The 22,052-nt window shown below is 40.0% G+C and overlaps 1 protein-coding gene across 1 annotated transcript in view; it reads left to right on the forward strand.

Annotated features, from left to right (window-relative positions):
• Positions 1-8,541: 8,541 nt before the first annotated feature.
• The window catches only part of INIP (INTS3 and NABP interacting protein), a 31,974-nt gene continuing 18,463 nt past the window's right edge, over positions 8,542-22,052 (forward strand). The window contains exons 1-2 of the mRNA XM_010587729.3: positions 8,542-8,751; positions 9,891-9,971. Of these exons, the coding sequence (XP_010586031.1) occupies positions 9,947-9,971 (25 nt within the window). The 5' untranslated portion in view covers positions 8,542-8,751; positions 9,891-9,946. The remainder of the gene's footprint in view (positions 8,752-9,890; positions 9,972-22,052) is intronic.

Below are 22,052 nucleotides of genomic sequence, written 5' to 3' on the forward strand. Positions count from 1 at the left end.
TTGTCTTCCACTGTTCTACAAAAACTATGATTTTTTTTTATTGTGCTTTAAGTGAAAGTTTACAGTTCAAGTTACTTTCCAATATAAAAATTTATACACACAGTGTTATGTAACCCTAGTTGCTCTCCCTATAATGTGACAGCACACTCCTCCTTTCCACCCTGTATTTCCCGTGTCCATTCAACCAGCTCCTGTCCCTTTCTGCCTTCTCACCTCACCTCTGGACAGGAGCTGCCCATTTAGTTACTTGAGCTAAGAAGCACACCCTTCACAAGTCTCATTTTATATTTATGGTGCAGTCTAATCTTTGTCTGAAGAGTTGGCTTCGGGAATGGTTTTAGTTTTGGGCTAACAGAGAGTCCAGGAGTCATGTCCTCTGGGGTCTCTCCAGTCTCAGGCCATTAAGTCTGGTCTTTTTACAAGAATTTGAGTTCTTCATCCCACTTTTCTCCTGCTCCTTCAGGGCCTCTCTGTTGTGTTCCCTGTCAGGGCAGTCATTGGTGGTAGCTGGGCACCATCTAGTTCATCTGGTTTCAGGCTGATGTACTCTCTGGTTTATGTGGCCCTTTCTGTCTCTTGGGCTCATATTTTCCTTGTGTCTTCGGTGTTCTTCATTGACCTTTGCTCCAGGTGGGTTGGGACCAATTGATGCATCTTAAATGGCCACTTGTAAGCTTTTAAGACCCTAGATGCCACTCTCCAAGGTGGGATGCAGACCATTTTCTTATAAACTTTGTTATGTCAATTGACCTAGATGTCCCCTGAAACCATGGTCCCCAGGATACTAAAATGTACTGGAAACCTTGTCACTTAGAGGTGACCAGATTAAAGACAGCTGACATATAGCATTACAATGCATTCATACTGCCGTTCTCCATGAGGGGCTTAATGTAGTTTAGTAAGTTCTCTCTCCATAAAAAAAAAAAAAAAAAATTTATAGTCTACTCAAAATACTAGGGTTCCATCTCTTTAATAAAGGTACAAATCAGTGGCAAATTAAAATTAAAAATCAATCACTCTTTTAAATAAAAAATTTCCTATCTAAACCTCACCCACTCTCATGGACCTCCTCTCCCTGTCCCACCTTACCTTCCCTTAAGGGGAGAGAGGTAGGGTGAACTAATATCTTGGTGTCTGTGCCACACAGACCTGGCTTGTACACTGTGTACTCAACCTGAACTCTGCTACTCTGTCTCTCGAAGTGTTTGGTTGTTTGTATTCAGAGAACTTCTTAGCTTTTGGTTTAGTCCAGTTGTGCTGACTTCCTCTGTACTGTGTATTGTCCTTCCCTTTACCTAATTCTTGTCTACTGTGAATACCCCTTTCCTTCCCTCCCCACCCTTGTAATCATCAAAGAATGCAAAAACTCCAATTCTTTTGAGGCAATTGCATCTGGTTACACCACTCTCATCCTCTTCTCATTGCTGTTATTTACTGACATATTCATGGAAGACTTCAGCCCTTGGCTCAGTCTTCAGCCTGCTATCATCCTAGATGATATCAAAGTCCACCTAAATAATTAATTCTAAAGGAACCCTACCACCTCCCTTAATTAGATAACCCTCCAAGGATAACAATGGTGAGAGATTTGCTTTAGCAGGTAGTGCCACGGATAAGGAAAAAAGGCATCCTACTGATCCTTTGTTTTATGTATTAGTTATATATTTCTGTGTAACAAATTACCCCAAAATTTAGTAGCTTAAAGCAATAATAAACATTTATTATCTTATACTGTTTCTATGGATCAGGAATTTGCAAGTAGATTTGCAGAGTGGTTCTGGCTCAGGATCTCTTATAAGCCTGCAATCAAATTGTCAGCCAGAGCTGCGGTCATCTGAAGGTCTGTCTGGGGCTGGAGAATCCACTTCCTAGGTGGCTCACTCACTTGGCTGGCAACTGGGTGCTAGTTATTGATGGAAAGCCTCGGTTCCTCTCTATAGGACTGCTTTCATGACCTCATGGCATGGTGACTGGCTTCCCCTGAGCAAGTGACCCAAGAGAGGCCAAGGTGGAAACTGCAATGTCACACACTAAGATTTCCACAATATCCCATTGGTCACAGACATCAGCCTTATTCAACGTGGGAAGGGACAACACTAGGAGGGTATCTTGTACATTTGGTTGTCAAAATCTTCATGATAGCTTATGTTGTTTTAATACTCTACTGAGTTAGCTAACCAAAAGGTCAGCAGTTTGAATCCATCAGCCACTCCTTGAAAACCCTATGGGCAATTGGCAATAATAAAATCTATTAAGAAATCATTCTGCATCCCATTTTGGAGAGTGGCATCTGGGGTCTTAAATGCTAGCATGAGGCCATCTAAGATGCGTCAATTGGTCTCAACCCTCCTGGAGCAAAGGAGAATGAAGAACACAAAAGATACAACATAATTATGACCTCAAGAGACAGAAAAGGCCACATAAACCAGAGTCTACATCAGCCTGAGATCAGAAGAACTAGATGGTGCCCGGCTACGACCGATGACTGCCCTGACAGGGAACACAACAGAGAACCAGAGGGAGCAGGAGAGCAGTGGGATGCAGACCCCAAATTCTAGTAAAAAGTCCAGACTTAATGGTCTGACCGAGACTAGAACGACCCTGGACATCATGGTCCCCAGACCTTTTTTAGCCCAAGACAGGAACCATTCCCAAAGCCAACTCTTCAGACAGGGATTGGACTGGACTATGGGACAGAAAATGATACTGGTGAAGAGTGAGCTTCTTGGATCAAGTAGACACATGAGACTATGTGGGCAGCTCCTGTCTGGAGGGGAGATGAGAGGGCAGAGGGGATCAGATGCTGGCTGAATGGACATGAAAATAGAGAGTGGAAAGAAGGAGTGTGCTGTCTCATTAGGGGAAGAGCAACTAGGAGTATATAGCAAGGTGTATACAAATTTTTGTATGAGAGACTGACTTTATTTGTAAACTTTCAATTCAGGCACAATAAAAATTAAAAAAAAAAAAAAACCTTTTGGGGCAGTTCTACTCTGTCCTATAGGATAGCTGTGAGTTGTAATAGACTTGACAGCAGTGGGTTTGGTTTTTATGAGTTAGAATACAGCATATGCTTAATAGGAAATGATGATAGATATTAGGGATCTGATTTTATTTGAATTAATCCTCAAATCAACATTATGGGGTGGTGCTTTTAAGACCCCTTTCCACAGATGAAGAAAATGAGGAACAGAGAAGTTAATTGTCCAAGTGCCAGTAAGTAGCGGATCTAGAATCTGAACCCAGATAGTCATCTTCTAGAGGTTGATTTCTTAATCAGTGGACAATTCTGCCCTTTTGTAGCTAAAGTTCTCCTAGACTAAGTTCATCTCATTTTCTGTTGTTGTTGCTGTTAGCTGCCATCAAGTTGGCCCTTGACTCATGGTGACCCCATGCACAATGAAACTAAACACTGCCTGGTCCTGTGCCATCCCAAGATTGGTTGTGGATTGGGACACTGTGATCCCTAGGGTTTTTACTGGCTGATTTTCAGAAGTAGATTGGCAAGCTGTCATAGTTACCTAGTGCTACTATAACAGACATACCACAAGTAGATGGCTTTAACAAACAGAAGTTTATTCTCTCACAGTCTAGGAGGCCAGAAGTCCAAATTCAGGGTGCCAGCTCCAGGGGAAGGATTTCTCTCTCTGTCAGCTCTGGGAGAAGGTCCTTGTTATCAATCTTCCCCTAGTCTAGGAGCTTCTCAGTGCAGGGACCCCGGGTCCAAAAGACATATTCTGCTCCCAGCTTTGCTTTCTCTGTGGTAGGAAGTCCCTTTCTTCTCTACTTGCTTCTTTTATATCTCAAAAGAGATTGACTCAAGATACAACCTAATCCTTTAGATAGAGTCTTGCCTCATTAACATAACTGCTTCTTATGCTGCCTCATTAACATCATAGACGTAGGATTTACAACACATAGAAAAATCACATCAGATCACAAAATGGTGAACCACCACACAGTACTGGGAATCATGGCCGAGCTAAGTTGATACACATTTTGGGGAGACACAACTCAATTCATGACACAAGCCTTTCTTCCTAGTCCATTTTAGTCCAGAAGCTCTGCTAAGACCTGTTCAGCATCATAGCAACATGCAAGCCTCCACTGACAGACTGATGGTGGCTGCGAATGAGGTGCACTGGCAGGGAATTTTACCTGGGTCTCCTGCAAGAAAAGTGAGAATTCTACCACTGAACCACTAATGCCCTCCATTTTCTGTCACAGGACCTCAAATAATAATACTTTTTTATTCAACTGGCAGCCAGCTTGTAAGATGGCCCCCAATGATCCAACCTCCAGGTGTTCACAGCTCTGTGTAGTGCTTTTCCACGATGCTTATTGATTGTGAGGATTTTTGTTTTCTTTATATTGAGGTATAATTCATATTGAAGGCTGCAGTCTTTGATCTTCATGAGTGAGTGCTTCAAGTCCTCTTCTTTCAATAAGCAACATCATGATAAATGGAAAAAATACTGACATGGTCAAGGATTTCATTTTACTTGGATCCACAGTCAACACCTATGGAAGCAGCAGTCAGGAAATCAAATAATGCATTACATTGGACAAATCTGCTGCAAAAAATCTCTTTAAAGTGTTAAAAAGCAAAGATGTTACTTTGAGGACTAAGGTACGCCTGACCCAAGCCATGGTATTTTCTATCACCTTATATGCATGGGAAAGCTGGACAATGAATAAGGAAGACCAAAGAAGAATTGATACCTTTGAATTATGGTGTTCTGAAGAATATTGAATGTATTACCATGGACTGCCAGAAGAACAAACAAATGTCTTGGAAGAAGTACAGCCAGAATGCTCCTTAGAAGTGAGGATGGTGAGACTTTGTCCCACATACTTTGGGCACGTCATCAGGAGGGACCAGCCCCTGGAGAAAGACATTATGCCTGGTAAAGTAGAGGGTCTGCTTGCTGAAAGTGAAGAGGACTTGAAGCACTTACTAATGAAGATCAAAGACCACAGCCTTCAGTATGGGTTACACCTCAACATAAAGAAAACAAAAATCCGCACAACTGGACCAACGAGCAACATCATGATAAATGGAGAAAAGATTGAAGTTGTCAAGGATTTCATTTTACTTGGATCCACAATCAACAGCCATGGAAGCAGCAGTCAAGAAATCAAAAGATGCATTGCATTGGGTAAATCTGCTGCAAAGGACCTCTTCAAAGTGTTGAAGAGCAAAGATGTCACCTTGAAGCCTAAGGTGCGCCTGACCCAAGCCACGGTATTTTCAACCGCATCATTTGCGTGTGAAAGCTGGACAATGAATAAGGAAGACCAAAGAAGAACTGACGCCTTTGAATTGTGGTGTTGGTGAAGAATACTGAATATACCATGGACTGCCAGAAGAACAAATCTGTCTTGGAAGAAGTACAACCAGAATGCTCCTTAGAAGCAAGGATGGTGAGACTGCATCTTACATACTTTGGACATGTTGTCAGGAAGGATCAGTCTCTGGAGAAGGATATCATGCTTGGCAAAGTACAGGGTCAGTAGAAAAGAGGAAGACCGTCAATGAGGTGGATTGACACAGTGGCTGCAACAATGGGGTCAAGCATAACAATGATTGTAAGGATGGTGCAGGACCAGGCAGTGTTTCATTCTGTTGTGCATAGGGTCACTACAAGTTGGAACTGACTCGACGGCACCTAACAACAACAACATCAAAGTAGAGGGTCAGCAAAATAAAGAGGAAGACTTTCAGTGAGATGGATTGATACAGTGGCTAAAACAATGGGCTCAAACATAGCAACGATTGTAAAGATGGCACAGGACCCTGCAGTGTTTCATTCTGTTGTACATTGGGCACTATGAGTTGGAACTGACTCAATGGTACCTAACAACAACAACAACTTCCACATTGTTTATCAGGGGTGGTCTGTGTGACCAACAGAATACGGCAGAAGCCATGGTAAGTCACTGCCAGGATTAGGTTATAAAAGACACTGTGGCTTCTGTCTTGGCCACTCTCTCTCCTTTTGTATCACTTGTTCTAGGGAAGGTAAGCTGCAATGTCATGAGCTTACCTTCCTGTGGACAAGCCTGTATAGGGAACTGAAACTTCTGCAATTGGCCACATGAGTGAGCTTGTAAATAGATTCTTCCACCGAGTCAAGCTTTCAGATGAGTATAACTTTATCTGCCATCTTAAGTGCAACCTCATCAAAGGCCCTAAGCCAGAACCACTCATCTATGCTGCCTGATTCCTGGCCCTCAGGAGCTGAAAGATAATAAATATTTGTTGTTTTAAGCTGCTTAATTTTGGGTTGTTTACATAGCAATAGATAACTGATACAGTAGATTTCTCAAACATTTATATACTTGATTTTAAAGGCTGTCTTGCCTAATGCATTCCCCACTAATATTTCATTGCAGAATACCAAAGAGGTTTAAAGAGGCTTCAGTTGGAATTTTGGGACTATTCTCAATTCTCTGCTTTGAAATTGAAGATCTAGAACCATGAGTCAGAATCAACTCGATGATGACTAACAACAATGACATAATACTAATTATAGCAACATTTACTGAGTGTTTATTACGTGCCAAGGAGCCCTAGCGGAGCAGTGGTTAAACACTCAGCTGCTAAATGAAAGGTTAGTGGTTCAAACCCACCCAGCGGCTCCACAGGAGAAAGACCTGGCCATCTGCTTCTATAAAGATTACAGCCAAGAAACTCTGTGGGGCAGTTCTACTCTGTCACATGCGGTTGCTATAAGTAGCAACTGACTTGACAACACCCAGAAATAATAACTATGTGCCCAGTGCTGTTCTAAGTACTTTACATACATTTACAAATTTATTTTTATTCCCATTTTATAGATGACAGAACTGAGGCACCAAAAGTATAAACCATTTGCTCAAGGTCTCACAATCATTGAGTGTCAGAGCTGGCATTTGAACCTAAGCAATCTGGTACACTTTTAACCACTGTTAAAATTCTTGTGAGGCAGAAGTTCTAAAAACTCTAGGGGATAAAATAGAATAGGTTCAAGGGCTAACTAACATCCACCAAATTAAAGGCAAAAGTTTCAGTGGCAAGTTAAATGTATCTTTCTCCTGATAATGTTCTCCCAGCCCTGGAAGCTGAATTTGCCAGGAAATTACAAAATGTTGTTGTGGGGTTAGAACTCCCCCCCCCACCCCTTTTAAAGGAGCTTTGTTCAAAATGTCCCTTTGTGACTTAGAGTGCAGCTTTCTATACCCTCGTTTCTCTATTGCCTAGCCAGTCAACATAACACCAAAAAAGACTCTCCTAAGGTTCTGTCAGCCTTTTTAGTCTCCGTTATCTTTTTAGTCACACCAAGACTCCAAAAGGTCTCTTAACAGAAGAGGGGTTCTGGCCTACTGACAAGATGCTCATGTGTTACACTTTATTTCTGGATTAAAGTAGTCACCAAGAGCTGGTCTCAGAGGAACTGCTTCCTCCAGAGCAGAGACAATGTGAGATTTAAAAATGTTGGCGTTAGCATCTGGCAGACCTTCTTCCTTTGAGTTTCGGCTGCTACTTGACGCAGAGTTAAGTAACTTGACATTTCTGAGTCTTACACAGGGAATGACAAGACCTGAGCTGATGCCCAGGAAGCACCTAAAATGTACTCAATAAATGTTCAGTAGTGTTATTTCAGTTATGGATCCATGCACAACAAAATTATGCACCACAAACATTTACTATTAAGCAAACATCAACTGTTAGAAACCTGAGTTCAAATTATACAAAAGATGCATAACATAGGTTAAGGACCACAGATGGGCGAAACACACTAATGTAAATGTGTAGAGTGCTGGAATCAGGCAACAGGTGACCCCACTAGCAACGTCTTGGTGTTCTGAGATGTGGCACACACCCATTTCTTAAATACAGATTATTGCACAGTAGTAACAAACTTCTACATATTTAGTGCTTTTTCTTAAATATAATGATGTAAATTACAGAACAAAAATATCCCTGGGATGTACGTGTGTGTGCGTACATGCGCACGTGCAGCCTAGGTCGAGAGGGATTCCCACTGTCGCAATATCGGACAGGTTTGTGGCTTTTCCCAGCCAACTAACTGCCCTGACAAAAGAACAATTCGCGGTGCTAGGGACCCATCCTCCCTCCTACCCACCCCTCTCACCCCGCGCATGCAGTGGTTGGAACCCACCAGCCGCTCTACGGGAGAAAGATATGGGGCAATTCTACTCTGTCCTATAGGGTCTCTATGAGTCGGAATCGAGGGCATTAGGCTTTTTTTTTTTTTTTAGAGACCTACCTAACCTCCTGTAATCGTCTCTTTGAGTCGTCAACCACTCAACAGCAGCAGGTTTACCTAGTCTCCGCCCCGTCTCGGCCCAGTAGAGTCCGCACTGTACGTCACTGCGCCCCGCCCTAGGTCGCGCCTTCAAGATGCCCCGCCCACCCCGAGCCCCGCCCCAAACAGCGCTGCCTGCATCTCCCGTGAGCCTCTTCGGCTGCCACTCTTCGCAGAGGAAGTGTAATCTGTCTGCCCTGAAAAAAAAAAGTGGCAGTTAAAGTTGGAGTCGCTTTGGGCTGCGGCCCTTGAGTCGGGATCGGAGGCGGGATTTCCGCCCTTTCGCGTGTCACGTCTGTCGGGAGAGGCGGAAGCGCAGCGGGGGCGGGAGGGATGTAGTGTGACTCTCTGGGCTCAGTTCGTGGGTCTCTAAGTGGTTCCGTCCTCCTGAAGGCAGCGATCCGACGGCAGGGCCGTCCCGGGCGCCCTAGCGTTCCCGGTAAGTATGACAGCCTGTCCGCACTCGTCGCCGGGCGTTGGAGGTGTGTGGCCGGTGGTGCTGCCGCCTCTTTCCGTAGGGCAGCCGTCTCCTCGCCGAGCTGGCCTCCAAACGCTTCTCATCCCGCCTCTTCTCCTTGGTCTGGAGATCAGTCCCGGCCCAGCCTCCGTCTTCTGCCCGCCCTCCACACCCTCCGGCGGAGACCGATTTGAGACGCCACGCCAGTCCAACTCTGTCACATATTCGCTTAACGTGCCCTATCACAAGATGGCCCTGTTGTCCCTCCTGTCTAGCCCGGTCTCGCTCTCCTTGTGCTCCAACCGCAGGAAACAATTAACAATTCATTTATTCAATACAGGCACTTGTTTTCCAGCCTTTGTACCTTTGCCTGGGCTCCCCTGGAAAAAAAAAAAAAAAAAAGGCATCCCTTAATCTTTCCAATAGAATCAGTTCCTTTCTGATTCCAGAGCACGTTTGTTAAGTTATATTTTTAGTATGGTTGTTTGAATAAGACTATTTTCCCACTGGATTCTGTGTTCCTCGAGGGCAGGAATAGGGTCTTGCTCTTTTGATCTCACCAATGTGTAGTACAAAAGCAGGGAAACCGATGGTCCGAAGTACACATTTTAGCTTTGTAACTTTGGGCACGGTGTCCCATCTATAAAAGATGGTAAGTGAAATAAGTAATTTCAAGCATCTTACATAGTGTATTGTGCATAAAAAGTAGGTACATAAGAGTATGTTTTTTAAATGAGTGAAGAGACACCATTAAATGAGTGATTTTTCTTCCCACCACTGTGATCCTATTGATGCTATGAATTGGCTGATACATTTGGTAAAAGTAAATACAACCTAATGATGTGTATTAAAGACAGAGGAGTGCTGAATGTTGATATCAACATCTGCAAAAATAAACATGCTCTGTGTAATTAAATGCTTACTGCTATACTTAATTAAATGCTTGAAAAGTGCTTATAGAGTTTAATTTTGTGATTTGTGTGCGTTTCAAATGTACATCTTTCTGAAGAGATTAAGAAACTGCAAACATTTCAGTGTAGGGAGGCTAGCTGTTCCTGACAACTTTTAGTTTGCTATTAAAGTCTGGTGCATTTTATATGTGTGTACACATATTTTTACAGGTGATTGTAAAGTGTTGACCAGTTGCCACTGAACATAACAAAAAGAAAATAGGAAAATGGCTGCAAATGCTTCAGGACAAGGTAATGCATGTGGGAATTTCTTTTATGACTTGAATTTTTCCCCCCATATATTTAAACATATTTGAATAAGAAAGTGTAGCACAGTGCAATTACTGCAGCCAGAATAAAAAATGTATAGCAAAGTAATATCCCACTTTGAGTCAGGTCCAACATTATATCATGTCTTAGTTTCCTAGTGCTGCCTTAACAAAATACCACGTGGGTGGCTTTAAAGAACAGAAATTTATTGTCTTAGAGTTCTCTTGTCTCAGAGGCTAGATGTTCAAATCAGAATTTTGGCAGTGTTGATTCCTTCTGAGGGCTTTTAGAGAAGAACTGGTCCATGTCTTTCTCCTGGTTTCTGACGGCTGCTGGCAATCCTTGATGTTCCTTTGCTGCTTGTAGCTGTATCTTCACATGGTGTCTTCCTCCTGTGTTTGCTTTTCTGTTCAAAATTAATTAGGAGTCACCCTCCTTAGGTGTGACCTCATTAACTGATAACAAAATAAAAATTCTATTTCCAGACAAAGTCAGCTTCACACATACAGAGGTTAGGACTTCAACATATCTTTTTGGGGAACACAATTCAATCCAGAACATATCAGATATACAACATCCTTAGTAGTTATATTTGGCAGTAGTTATTAAGGCTATATTTTAATCTGTGCTCAGATTATTCACTTTGTAAACCTTAGGTCCTCCTTTGACACCTGTGTTCTCTTGACATTTTACTTGACATCAGAAGCACTTTTTGAAAAGTTATGTAGTTATCAGGCAATATCTATGGTTTTATCTTCATTTGATCTAAAAACTTTAATACACACTTTACCTGTGTTAGGAGCGCTCCAGAGCAAATCAGATTAGACACACTCTCTGCTGTCAAGGAATTTCTATTAAAAATATGTTTTATAAAAGTAAAATTTAATCTCTAGAAAGTATAAATCCCACTTTGTATGTAATTTTCTGATGAAAGACTTGAAGCAAGCCTCTATTTCCATATCAAGTTCAACTTGTATTTTAACGTGATGTATGCCTGACACATCAACGTAATTTTTATTACTTAACCTCTGCACTAATGAAGTTTGTTCCCTTATTAGTCTGTTACAATAATGCTCATTTCCACTTTTCATGTATTTGATCATCAGTATATCTTCCCTTTATCTGAAATGCTCTACTTTGTATTTTTCAAGGTCCTCTTCAAATACCAGTTCCTTCATGACACGTTTTCTTACTCTTTCTCCTTATGATCCCTTTCTCCAAATGTTCATAGTAATTTGAATCTACACTACATAATTTAACATTTACAATTATCTTGAAATTTTTGTTATTTTTTATCATGCTTTCATCACCCAACTCAAATATCTCTACCTTTGTGGAGTGAGGCTAACAATGTTCTTCCATATTATGTATATTTTTAATCTTTTTTAAAATTATCTCGACTGTTCTTACAGATTGATGTGTTCAGAAAAACATATCTTTTATATTGAGTTATTTATTAGTAATTCTATCTATCTTAAACTAGATTTGAAGGATGAGGGAGAAATAGCTATAAAGTTACATTTTTTCTTGGTACCTTTAATGAGACTTTTAAACTTTGTGTAAAAATGGTGTGGTGGGGGCCATCTAACCTCTTCTGACTTTATAAGGGGGAAGGAGACTCAAGATCAACAGCCCAAGACTGATTTTTATGAGGCAGAGGTCAGACATACCTCTTTTCTCTAATCTTTATACCAATTCTGACACCAGCTATCCCACCTACGACACTCTCTGCCTCTCTGCTGTGTTTAATAGTTCATTGCAGTGGCCACACAGAACTCACAGACCATATTCACAGTTATGGGGTTTATTAGTACAATGTGATGGATCATTTTTATATGGTCTTTCTAGTCATGGTTTTGTAAGTCCCACCAAATGATTGGGTAGGACTATGCAAAGAACGATGTGCTTATGGCCCACAAAGGGGACTGGACAGCTTACTAATAGGGTGCATGTCACCTCGTGGGAGTGAGACCATGGAAATAAGGTGTATGGAACCCTAATGAGGGGATTGGTCAGTTTTGCCATCCAGCTAGGCTTAAAATGAGCCATCCCAGGGGCGGACAGGGGGACCTCACTACCCCCAAGAAAGAAGAGATGGTTGCGGAGCGCTTCCTTTAGACCCAGGATCCCTGGGCTGAGAGCCTCCCAGACGCAGAAGACAGAGAGAGAGAGAGCTGTAACCCTGGAAATGTGAGAGATGGTGAGACCAGAGGCACAGAAATGGCGGCAGCAGAGGCAGCAGAACCAGTAGACTGGCAGGAGACGGTGCAGTGGGCTTCCCTGTCCACAGCCCAGAGTGAGAAAGCTGTGTGCCTTCTGTCAGGAGGCTTGTTGGCAGAGCAGGGTGCTCCCAGGCACTTACTGGCAGAGCAAAAGAGCTTCATAACATTTGCCTGAGCAGGGCAGAGGCTGAGCCGAGAGGCCAAGGGCTAGAGGGAGAGGCCTGCCTGTGGACATGACTGAGAAGAGGCTGTCCTGATCGAAGAACTATACCCTGAGCCATCCCTGATCCTGAATTGTAATAAACCCAGTAATTGTGAGTATTGTCTGTGAGTTCTGCATGGCCATTGTGATGAACTATCTATCGAACCTAACAGAGAAGTAGAGAGTGCTGTGGGAGGGGCGGCTAGTGTCAGAATTGGTAAAAAGGTTGGAGAGTCGAGGTGTGTCTAGACTCTGCTTCATAGGAACCTGTGTTGGGCTGTTGATTCTCCTTCCCCTCTTGTGAAGTTAAAAGAGGAGGTGTGAGGCCTCTGCCATCATTTTTTACAATTAGGGAAGTAACAGGTTACAGGGATGACTCAGGATACAGTTCTTCCATCAGGACAGCTTCTCAGCCCTGCCCACAGGCAGTCCTTTCTCTCGCACTTGGCTTCTCGGCCCTTGGCCCCTCAAGCTTCTTGGGCCGTCCTGGCCTCTGCAAGTATACAACAGCAGTACTCTCCTCTTAAAAATAATGGCAGTAGCCTCTGCAGAACCATCTTTACTTCAGTCTCTGTGCTCATTGAAGAGGTAGCTCTCCATTTGAACAATGAATACTTTTAGAATCAAGAAAATTACCACTTTAATTAAGTATGAGGATGTTAGAAATCAAAGGGTTTACTCTTGGATGTGCTGCCATTGATATATATTGAGGCACGTGATTTTAAGAAACATTTGTATATACAAAAAATGATTCACTATCTATTATAAAGGTGGCCCCTTGACAATCAGAACTGTGCAGAGGAGACTCAGGCAGTTGGGAAGCTTAGTGGACCACCTCCCCTTTTCCCCTAGCACAAGTGATAGATCCTAAAAGTACTCCGGTAAATATAGGATATTCCTGTTTTTTGTTGTTTTGTAAGTGAAGACAGCTTGTTGTAAAGGCATGTAAGGAAGGATGCTGAGTTATGAAGACAAGGGCAGAGAACACAAAGATGGGGAGACCTTCTCAATATGTCCATTCTGAGCCTGGAGGAAGAAGGTGGGGGTGAATTGGCATCATGTATAGTATTTCTGTATTCTTTTTCACTGGCTTGCTGTGTTCAGCCTCTCTAATTATGCAACTGAAGACATTGCAGTGCAGAGAAAATTTGCAAATGAACCAATAAGACTTCCTTATATGATACCATTCCCCTATTCATGGATGGCATATGAGATAAGTCACCTAATAGAAAGGTGTGTTTTAGAACAGACTGTACTTTTCAAAAAGGATATAGAGACAATTTAGGCAGATTGTTAATAAGCTAATTAAAATTTGTTAAAATCTCTTGTAGTGTGCCAAGGGTTAACAATAAAACACTAATTGCTCTTTGCTCTGAAATAAATGTGGTATTTATTGACTGTAGGAATATACTGAAGCAGTGGTTGAATACTGATGGTTTTGGAAATTAATGGTGTGTGTTAAGTGCCAACCCAAGGTGTAGCAGGCAAGCTTTTAATATGCTTTTAGATTGTACAACTGTAGGAATTAGCTTTTCATTGGCAGTCATTAAATAAATGAAAACACTGCTGATTCTGTTTTTTTCCTAACATTTATTATGGAAAATTAAAAATATATAAAAGTGAACAGAATAGTGTACCACATTTTTACGCAAATAATGCATGCCTTCTACGTTTGTTTTCCAGCTGCTCCTTTCCCCTGTGGGGTATTTTCATAAGCTGTATGCTAATTTTTTATAGGAACATGTAAAAAAAACAAATTAGCATAGCAGCACTTATGAAAATACCTCGCAGAGGGGAGAGAACAGGGGGAAAACAAACATAGAAGACATGCTTTATTTACATAAAAATACAGTAATGAACTTTGATATACACTTCACTAAATTGCAACAGTTACCAACATTCCGCCATTCTTGTTTCATCTGTGCTTTCTCCTATTCCTCCCCACTTAGTGATTTTTTGAGAACATTTTTTAGATAAATTTACATATATTGAAATGTTCAAATCTTAGCTGTACAGTGTTCACAAGTGGATATGCTCATGTACCCATATGATAATGTTTCTGTCTCTCCAGAATGTTCCCTTTGTCTCTCCCCAGTCTTCTGCCCCCCCAACCATTGTTCTGATTTTTTTTCTTTATCTTAGTTTCATCTGTTCTAAGACTTCATATACATGGAATCATTAAGTGTGTTACTTGTTTGTGTTCAGCTGCTTTCACTCACTATAATGTCTGTGAGATTCATCATCTATGTTGTGGCATGTATCAATAGTTTATTCTTACTGTGGAGTAGTAGTCCATTGTATGACTATACCACAATTTGTTTATTCATTCTTCTGTTTGTGGACTTTGAGACCATCTCCAGTTTTGGTTGTTACAAATAAAGCTGCTATGAACATTTGTTTAAAAGTCTTTTTTGTAGACATGTTTTTTATTTCTTTTGGATAAATATGTAGGAATGGAGCACCGGACTGTATGATTAACTTTATGAGAAACCACCCCAGCTTTTTCCAAAGTAGATGTACTATTTTACATCCCCTCCAGCAATGTGTGAGAGTTCTAGTTGTCCCATGTTTAGTGTTGGCAGTCTTTAATGTTAGCCGTTCTAGTGGGTGTGAAGTGACAACTCATTGTAGTATTAACTGGCATTTCTCTGATGACTAATGCTGAGCACTTTTTATGTAACTTAGTGGCCATTGTAAATTTTCCTTTGTGAAGTGTTTGTCCAAGTCTCTTAATTTTAAAAAATTTGGATTGCCTTTAATATTGAGCTGACTAGTTATGAAAGCAGTATAACAGCTGTAGAATATTTGGAAAGTAGATTATTCATAATCCCACTAATCAAACATAGTAATTATCATTCTTTAGTTTTTTTTTTTTTTTCCATTTAAAAGAATTCCAGTTAGTCCTTGTTTTAAGTGTGATACAGCTGTTAGGACAAAGTGAATATCAGTTCTTAGGTTTTGAACGCAATTTGATGTAATGCTGGTTATAAGAAAGTATTTTTAGTGACAAAGAAATGTGTGGGAGTTACATGTTTCTCTGAATGAATACTGAAATGTGAATATATATGATTGTAAATAGAGATAGGGTTATAGTTCTAAGTGGAAATATTTTTAGAGCATGCTGCTTTATTCTAGGGTCATTTAATTAGGAAAAAAGATTAGTTATAAAAGGATATTAAGTGATTCCTACTGTAGTACTGTATATGAGATCCTATATTAAACATCTTTAACACTCTCATGTTTCTGAAAATGAAAAAGGCACATTAAATTATGGTAAGAAGCCATATTTGTTTTTTTTAAAAAGCCTCATGTAGTGAGTATAAAATATAAAATAACATTTAGTTAAATGTTATATATTAATGCCTTCACTTCTGACACCAATTGCAAGTTCAGGAGTCACCAAGACCAGCCTTGGATTTGATAATCTGCTGGAAGGACTCAATTCACTGAAAGCTGTTATACTCATGGGTATGGTTTATTACGGTGAAAGGATACAAGTTAAAGTCAGCCAAGGGAAGAGATGCCTGGGGCAGAGTCCAGGCGTGTACCACATGCGGAGCTTCCAGTTGTCTTCTCCCAGTGTAACTGTGGACAGCACTAACTTTCCTGGGAAAAATCCTCACCTTAAATCACATTGTTAGACTAGTGTGGCCCAAAACCCCCAGGTAAGGAAAAACACTCCTGTTAGGCATGACATTCCAAGGGTTTAGGGATCACCTCCCAGGAGCTAAGAACAAGGGCCATACCTCTCTTTGGGAAAGGTTAATTCTTTACTACACATCTTCCTTTATCTTTGACTACTGGTTCTACCATATAGAGGCATTTTAGTCAGAAGGTACTGAAAGTGCAGTGCCCAGGACACTAGTTTTCAAAGACCTATAAATGTTTGAAACATAAATAGATAGTATTTGTTTCAAACTATGAAAAGAAAATTGAAATTTTGGAATAAATTACTGTCTCAATACTGGGACATCATGATCTCCACAAAATGTTAAATTTAAGTCTTAAGTTTTTCAGTAAATTTGAAAACTATGTGAAAGTTACATTTTTAATTTGGAATAATTCCACAGAATGCTGTGCGATTACCAAGCAGTTATAGCCAGTTATAAATTAAGCAAGTTGCTTGTACCATAATTTCAAATATAAAGTATAAAAACCTTTCAAAAATTTTATAGGAATAAGAATTTTAATACAGATGTGTTCTCATTTTAAAAGATTGCGTTGTATTGTGGTATGGACGGTGCACAAGTGAAAATACCCAGGGTTTGTAAAAGCCTAGTACAGTGAAATCTGTGAGAGCGGAACTGAACGGCACTGCCTTGCTTTTCCAGGTCTCACAAATTTTCTGCTTTTGACAGGATGCAGTCTTGTCACCTTTCCATTGCTTATTTTAGTGGAAAATATTTGGGTTTTCCTTCTCTAACAGGTTTCTGCCTTACACAGGTTCCAGCTTTCACAGGCTTTACTGTAGTAGCCCTGTAATCATCTACCCAGCGATTCAAACTTATAACCTTTAAGTCATCCAGTCTCTTTCATATCAAGTTCTATTTCATCTGCATTATTTCTTGAATCAGTCTCTTTCTCCATCCTACTGCCCGTCATCATCCTTTACTAACTGATTTCTCTGCTGCAAGTCTTTTCTACCCTGTAATCCATTCTCCAGTTAATACCAGAAGATATTCTAAATGATGCATAGAATTAACTGTGCCATGTCCCTTCCTAAATAACATTAGTCCTTCCCCATTGCCTATTTCATAAAACTTAAATTTTAGCATGTAATACAAGGTCCCTACTTATCTGGCTCCTTCTTACCTTCTCAGCTTCTTCTTTCACTACTTTTTCACACATACCTTGTGCTGGAGTCATATGGATTTGTCAGTCCCCAAGGACTCATTCTACTTCATACTTTATTCAGTTCTTTAATGTCTAAGGGTATTTTGGGCATGGAGAAAAATACTCATCATTAGCATCTGGAGTCTTAAAAGCCTGTGAGCGGCCATCTAAGATACTCCACTGGTCTCACCCCACAACTACCACAGCCTCCACCAGACAGAGTCCAGCACAACTAAATGGTACTTGGCTACCACCACCGACTTCTCTTACAGGGATCACAATAGAGAGTCCTGGACAGGGCTGGAGAAAAACATAGAACAAAATTCTAACTCACAAAAAAAGACTGGCCTGACAGAGATCGTAGAAATCTCGAGTATGTCCCCTGTACGCCCTTTTAGCTCAGTGATGAAATGACTCCTGAAGTTCACCCTTCAGCCAAAGATAAGACAGGCCCATAAAACTAAATGAGACAAAATGAACACACCAGCCCAGGGGCAAGGACGAAAAGGCAATAGGGGACAGGAAAGCTGGTAATGCGGAAGTGAAGGTCGAGAAGGGAAGAGTGTCGACATGTCGTGGAGTTGGCAGCTAGTGCCACAAAACAGTATGTATATTGTTTAATGAGAAGCTAGTTTGCAGTGTGAGCCTTCAAATGAAGTACAATTAAAAAAAAAAAACTCATCAGTACCCATAATTTACTTAATAGTTTATTAAGCCTACTTATTTAATAATGTTCTAAAATAAATGTTTTAAATATTCAAAAATTTATTACAGGCTTGGTTAAATTCTCCTTGTTGTTATTAGGTGCTGTCAAGTCAGTTCCGACTTACAGCAACACTATGGACACAGAATGAAACACTGCCCAGTCCTGTGCCATCCTCACAGTCGCTGCTGTGTTTGAGCTCATTGTTACAGCCACTGTGTCAGTCCATCTCGTTGAGGGTCTTCTTTTTCGCTGGCCACTGTGTCAGTCCATCTCGTTGAGGGTCTTCTTTTTCACTGACCCTCTACTCTACCAAGCATGAGGTCCTTCTCCAGTGACTGGTTCCTCCTGGTAACATATCCAAAATATGTGAGATGAAGTCTTGTCATCCTCACTTCTAAGGCACATTCTGGCTGTACTTCTTACGAGACAGACTTCTTTGTTCTTCTGGCAGTCCATGGTATATTCGATATTCTTTGCCAACACTGTAATTCAAATGCATCAATTCTTCTTTGGTCTTCCTTATTCATTGTCAAGCTTCCGCATGCATATGAGGTGATTGAAAACACCATGGCTTGGGTCAGGCGCACCTTAGTCCTCAAGATGACATCTTTGCTTTTTAACACTTTAAAGAGGTCTTTGGTAGCAGATGTGCCCAATGCAATATGTCTTTTGATTTCTTGACTGCTGTTTCCATGGGCGATGATTGTGGATCCAAGTAAAATGAAATCCTTGACAACCTCGATATTTTCTCCATTTATCATGATGTTGCTTATTGGTCCAGTTGTGGGGATTTTTTATTTTCTTTATGTTGAGATGTAATCCATACTGAGGCTGTAGTCTTTAGTCTTCATCAGTAAGTGCTTTATGTCCTCTTTCAAAAAGCAAGATTGTGTCATCTGCATATTGCAGATTATAAATGAGTCTTCCTCCAATTCTGATGCTATGTTCTTCTTCGTATAGCTCTGGCTTCTCAAATTATTTGCCCAGCATACAGACTGAATAAGTATGGTGAAAAAATACAACACTGACACACACCTTTCCTGATTTTAAGTCATGCAGTATTCTCTTGTTTTTTTCAAACAACTGCTTCTTGGTCTATGTACAGGTTCTGTATGAGCACAATTAAGTGTTCTTGAATTCCCATTCTTTGCAGTATTATCCATAATTTGTTATGATCCACACAATCAAATGCCTTTGCATAGTCAATAAAGCGCAGGTAAACATCTTTCTCTTTGGTAACATTTAAATTACTATTATTAATATGATTGTCTGGAATATTACAAACACTTTAAATAGTTATTACAGAACTTACTACTCTTAAAATTAAGCCTATTTTAAAATATTAACCTATGGCTTAATTTATTCACTATCTCTATACTTATTTTTTATATCTTCTCAGGGTTATAATAATCTTTCCCAGGGTTATAGTAATTTTTCTATACCTTCCTAGGGTTGTGGTAATCTTACCACTACCAAAATAAAATTTCAGATTAACCAGGGTTCAGGGTTGATAGATTTGATTCCTGGTTAAAACATGGACTTTGTTATGCCTTTAAAGATGACTTAAAACTGTGCTGGTGTGTGTTGGTATGGGTCCCTTCTATAATTAAATTTCACCTGCTAAGTTCATAGCATTTTGTTTTTTTTTTTAAAGATATTGCCCTTCTTACAGATTTTCAGGTTTTTTTTTTTTTTAGTTTCCCTGAGTTTGAAATATTCTTTTATTTTTCTTGGCGGCCAGTGTTTCATAAACCAATGTTCTGTTGTTACGATGAATTGACCTCTTCTGGTAGTATTACTGCCAGGAATCATAGAACTTTCATCTCCCAGGGGATCAGGGATCAAGTCTATACAGTTAGCTCTCTTTAGGATACTTGACTAATTCATCAAATTAGAATTCTCAGTTTCTACTTGGTCATCATGTATGATTATGGGTGCTTATCAGCTCCTGTATCTTCTTTTAAATGACTTTTAGTGTCTGAAGACCTGTGTGACGTGATTTTCTTCTTCTTGGTACATGACCTGTATTTCCTGAGACTATCTGGCTTATCTGCAACTCCCTGTATCTACCCCTCCCTACTTGCACTGAATCAAAAAAGTACACAGCTATACTTTATAAACAGACATATACTTAGAAAGAAAACACCTAAATGTTAACACTAACCTAATTATTAGCATAATAAGATATTAAATACCCTATTATTTTCACCCTTCTTTTATATTACAACTATCTTTTTAAGTACTTTAACTTTCCCTGTTGCATCTCATTATGAATTCATGGCTTAACACAGACTCAATTTATTCCATTTAGCTATAATTATTATTTTCCTTTAAATGTTCAAATTGTGCTTGGCTAACTTCAGACTGGCTCCTTTGTCTTTTTTAGCACTACCCTGGACCTAAAAGAAAAGTCTTGCTTTCTGACAACAAGGTACTCTAGACCCATCTTGATTTTTTTCCTGCTTTAATACTTGGAACTAGTATTTATCATACAGCTCTGGTTCCTTTTAGTGCAGAGTAGTATCGGAGACCAAACTCTGTTCCATACAGAGTTGATGATGAAGAGGAAGGCATTGTTTGTTGCTGGCCACTGTAATGACAGAATAGGAAAAGAAGCTTCCCTAATGGTAGTCCAATTTAACATTAATATTACTAAACTTTTTATATATCATTCTTTCTCTTCATTATGCGGTTTCATTGACCACTAAGTGTTTATTACATTCACATCTTTATACATGAAGTTTCTTTATTAGGAATGACTCCTCACATCCCTTTTGACTACTTTGCAAACTTTTTATCAGTAAAATGATAGGAGGGGATAGTATAAAAAATTTTAAAAATCATATTGTTTTTCATGAAAGTTTACACAACAAGTTAGTTTCCCATTTAACAATTACTACACAGATTATTCAGACATTGGTTACATTTTTCACGATGTGTTAACATTCTCATTACTTCCCTTTTGGATGTTTTGCTTCCAGTAATCTGGTGTCCCTATCCCCTTTAGAGTAATTGCTGACTACTGGTCTCATAGTGATGATTTTTTAAAGATGCACACTACCACCCAGTATATTCTTTATTTTATGAGCCAATCTGTTATTTAGCTAAAAGGCTACCTCAGGGTGGTTTTGGTTCAAGGTTTATGGGAGTATCTCTGGGTGATAGTCTCAGAGAGTCCTCTAGTATCAACTGGTCCAGTAAATCTGGACTTTTTAAGAATTTAGTTCTGGTCCACATTTCCCCCCCCCTTCTATCAGGATCCATCTGTTGTGGCCCTGATAAGGACGGTTGTTAGTGGTAGCTGGGCATAATCTAGTTCTCCTGGACTCAGGATAGATGCGACTGTGGTTCACGTAGACAGTCCTGTAGACTAGTTTCTTCACTGAGTCTTTGGTTTTCCTCCTTCTCTGGACGGGAAGAGACCAGCCATTGTATCTTAGATGGCCACTCGCAAGGTTTTAAGACCTTAGATGCTACTCACCAAACTAGGATGTAGAACATAAATGTTGTGAACTGTATTATGCCAGTTGACTCAGCTGTCCTACAAGACTATTGTCCTAAGCCTTCAAACTCAGAAAACCAGTCCCACGAGGTGTTTGGTTATATCTAAGAAGTGTCTGTAACTGTGCCTCCTATGTGCTTTATTATGTATATGAACATACATGCATGCACATGCATATGTATATACATATACAGATAGCTACATGTATATATGCATGCAGATATACACACATAGATACCTATACACATACATGCATACATACATACATATGTAACCACACATATATTTTTTTATTGTTGCAAAATTATATATGTCGTAGCATTTACCAAAAATGTTCTCTGTGTGTATGTGTATACTTCTTAATGATATCTTTTACCTTGGTCATTCTTTGCACATTTCACCCACATTCAGTGTTGCCTTTCCCATCACCAAAAATAAGTGTCTAGTATTTAAAGACCATGAGTCAGAATCAACTTGACAGCAACAGGTTTGGTTTGGTTTGGTTTACCATCTAAAGAGTGATTCTCCCTCCCCACCCCGCCATCCCTGGTAACCACTAATGAACATTGGTTTCTGTATGTATACATATTTTTGTCTT

The sequence above is a fragment of the Loxodonta africana genome, chromosome 9 (assembly GCF_030014295.1).
Source record: "Loxodonta africana isolate mLoxAfr1 chromosome 9, mLoxAfr1.hap2, whole genome shotgun sequence".
Lineage (NCBI taxonomy): Eukaryota > Metazoa > Chordata > Mammalia > Proboscidea > Elephantidae > Loxodonta > Loxodonta africana.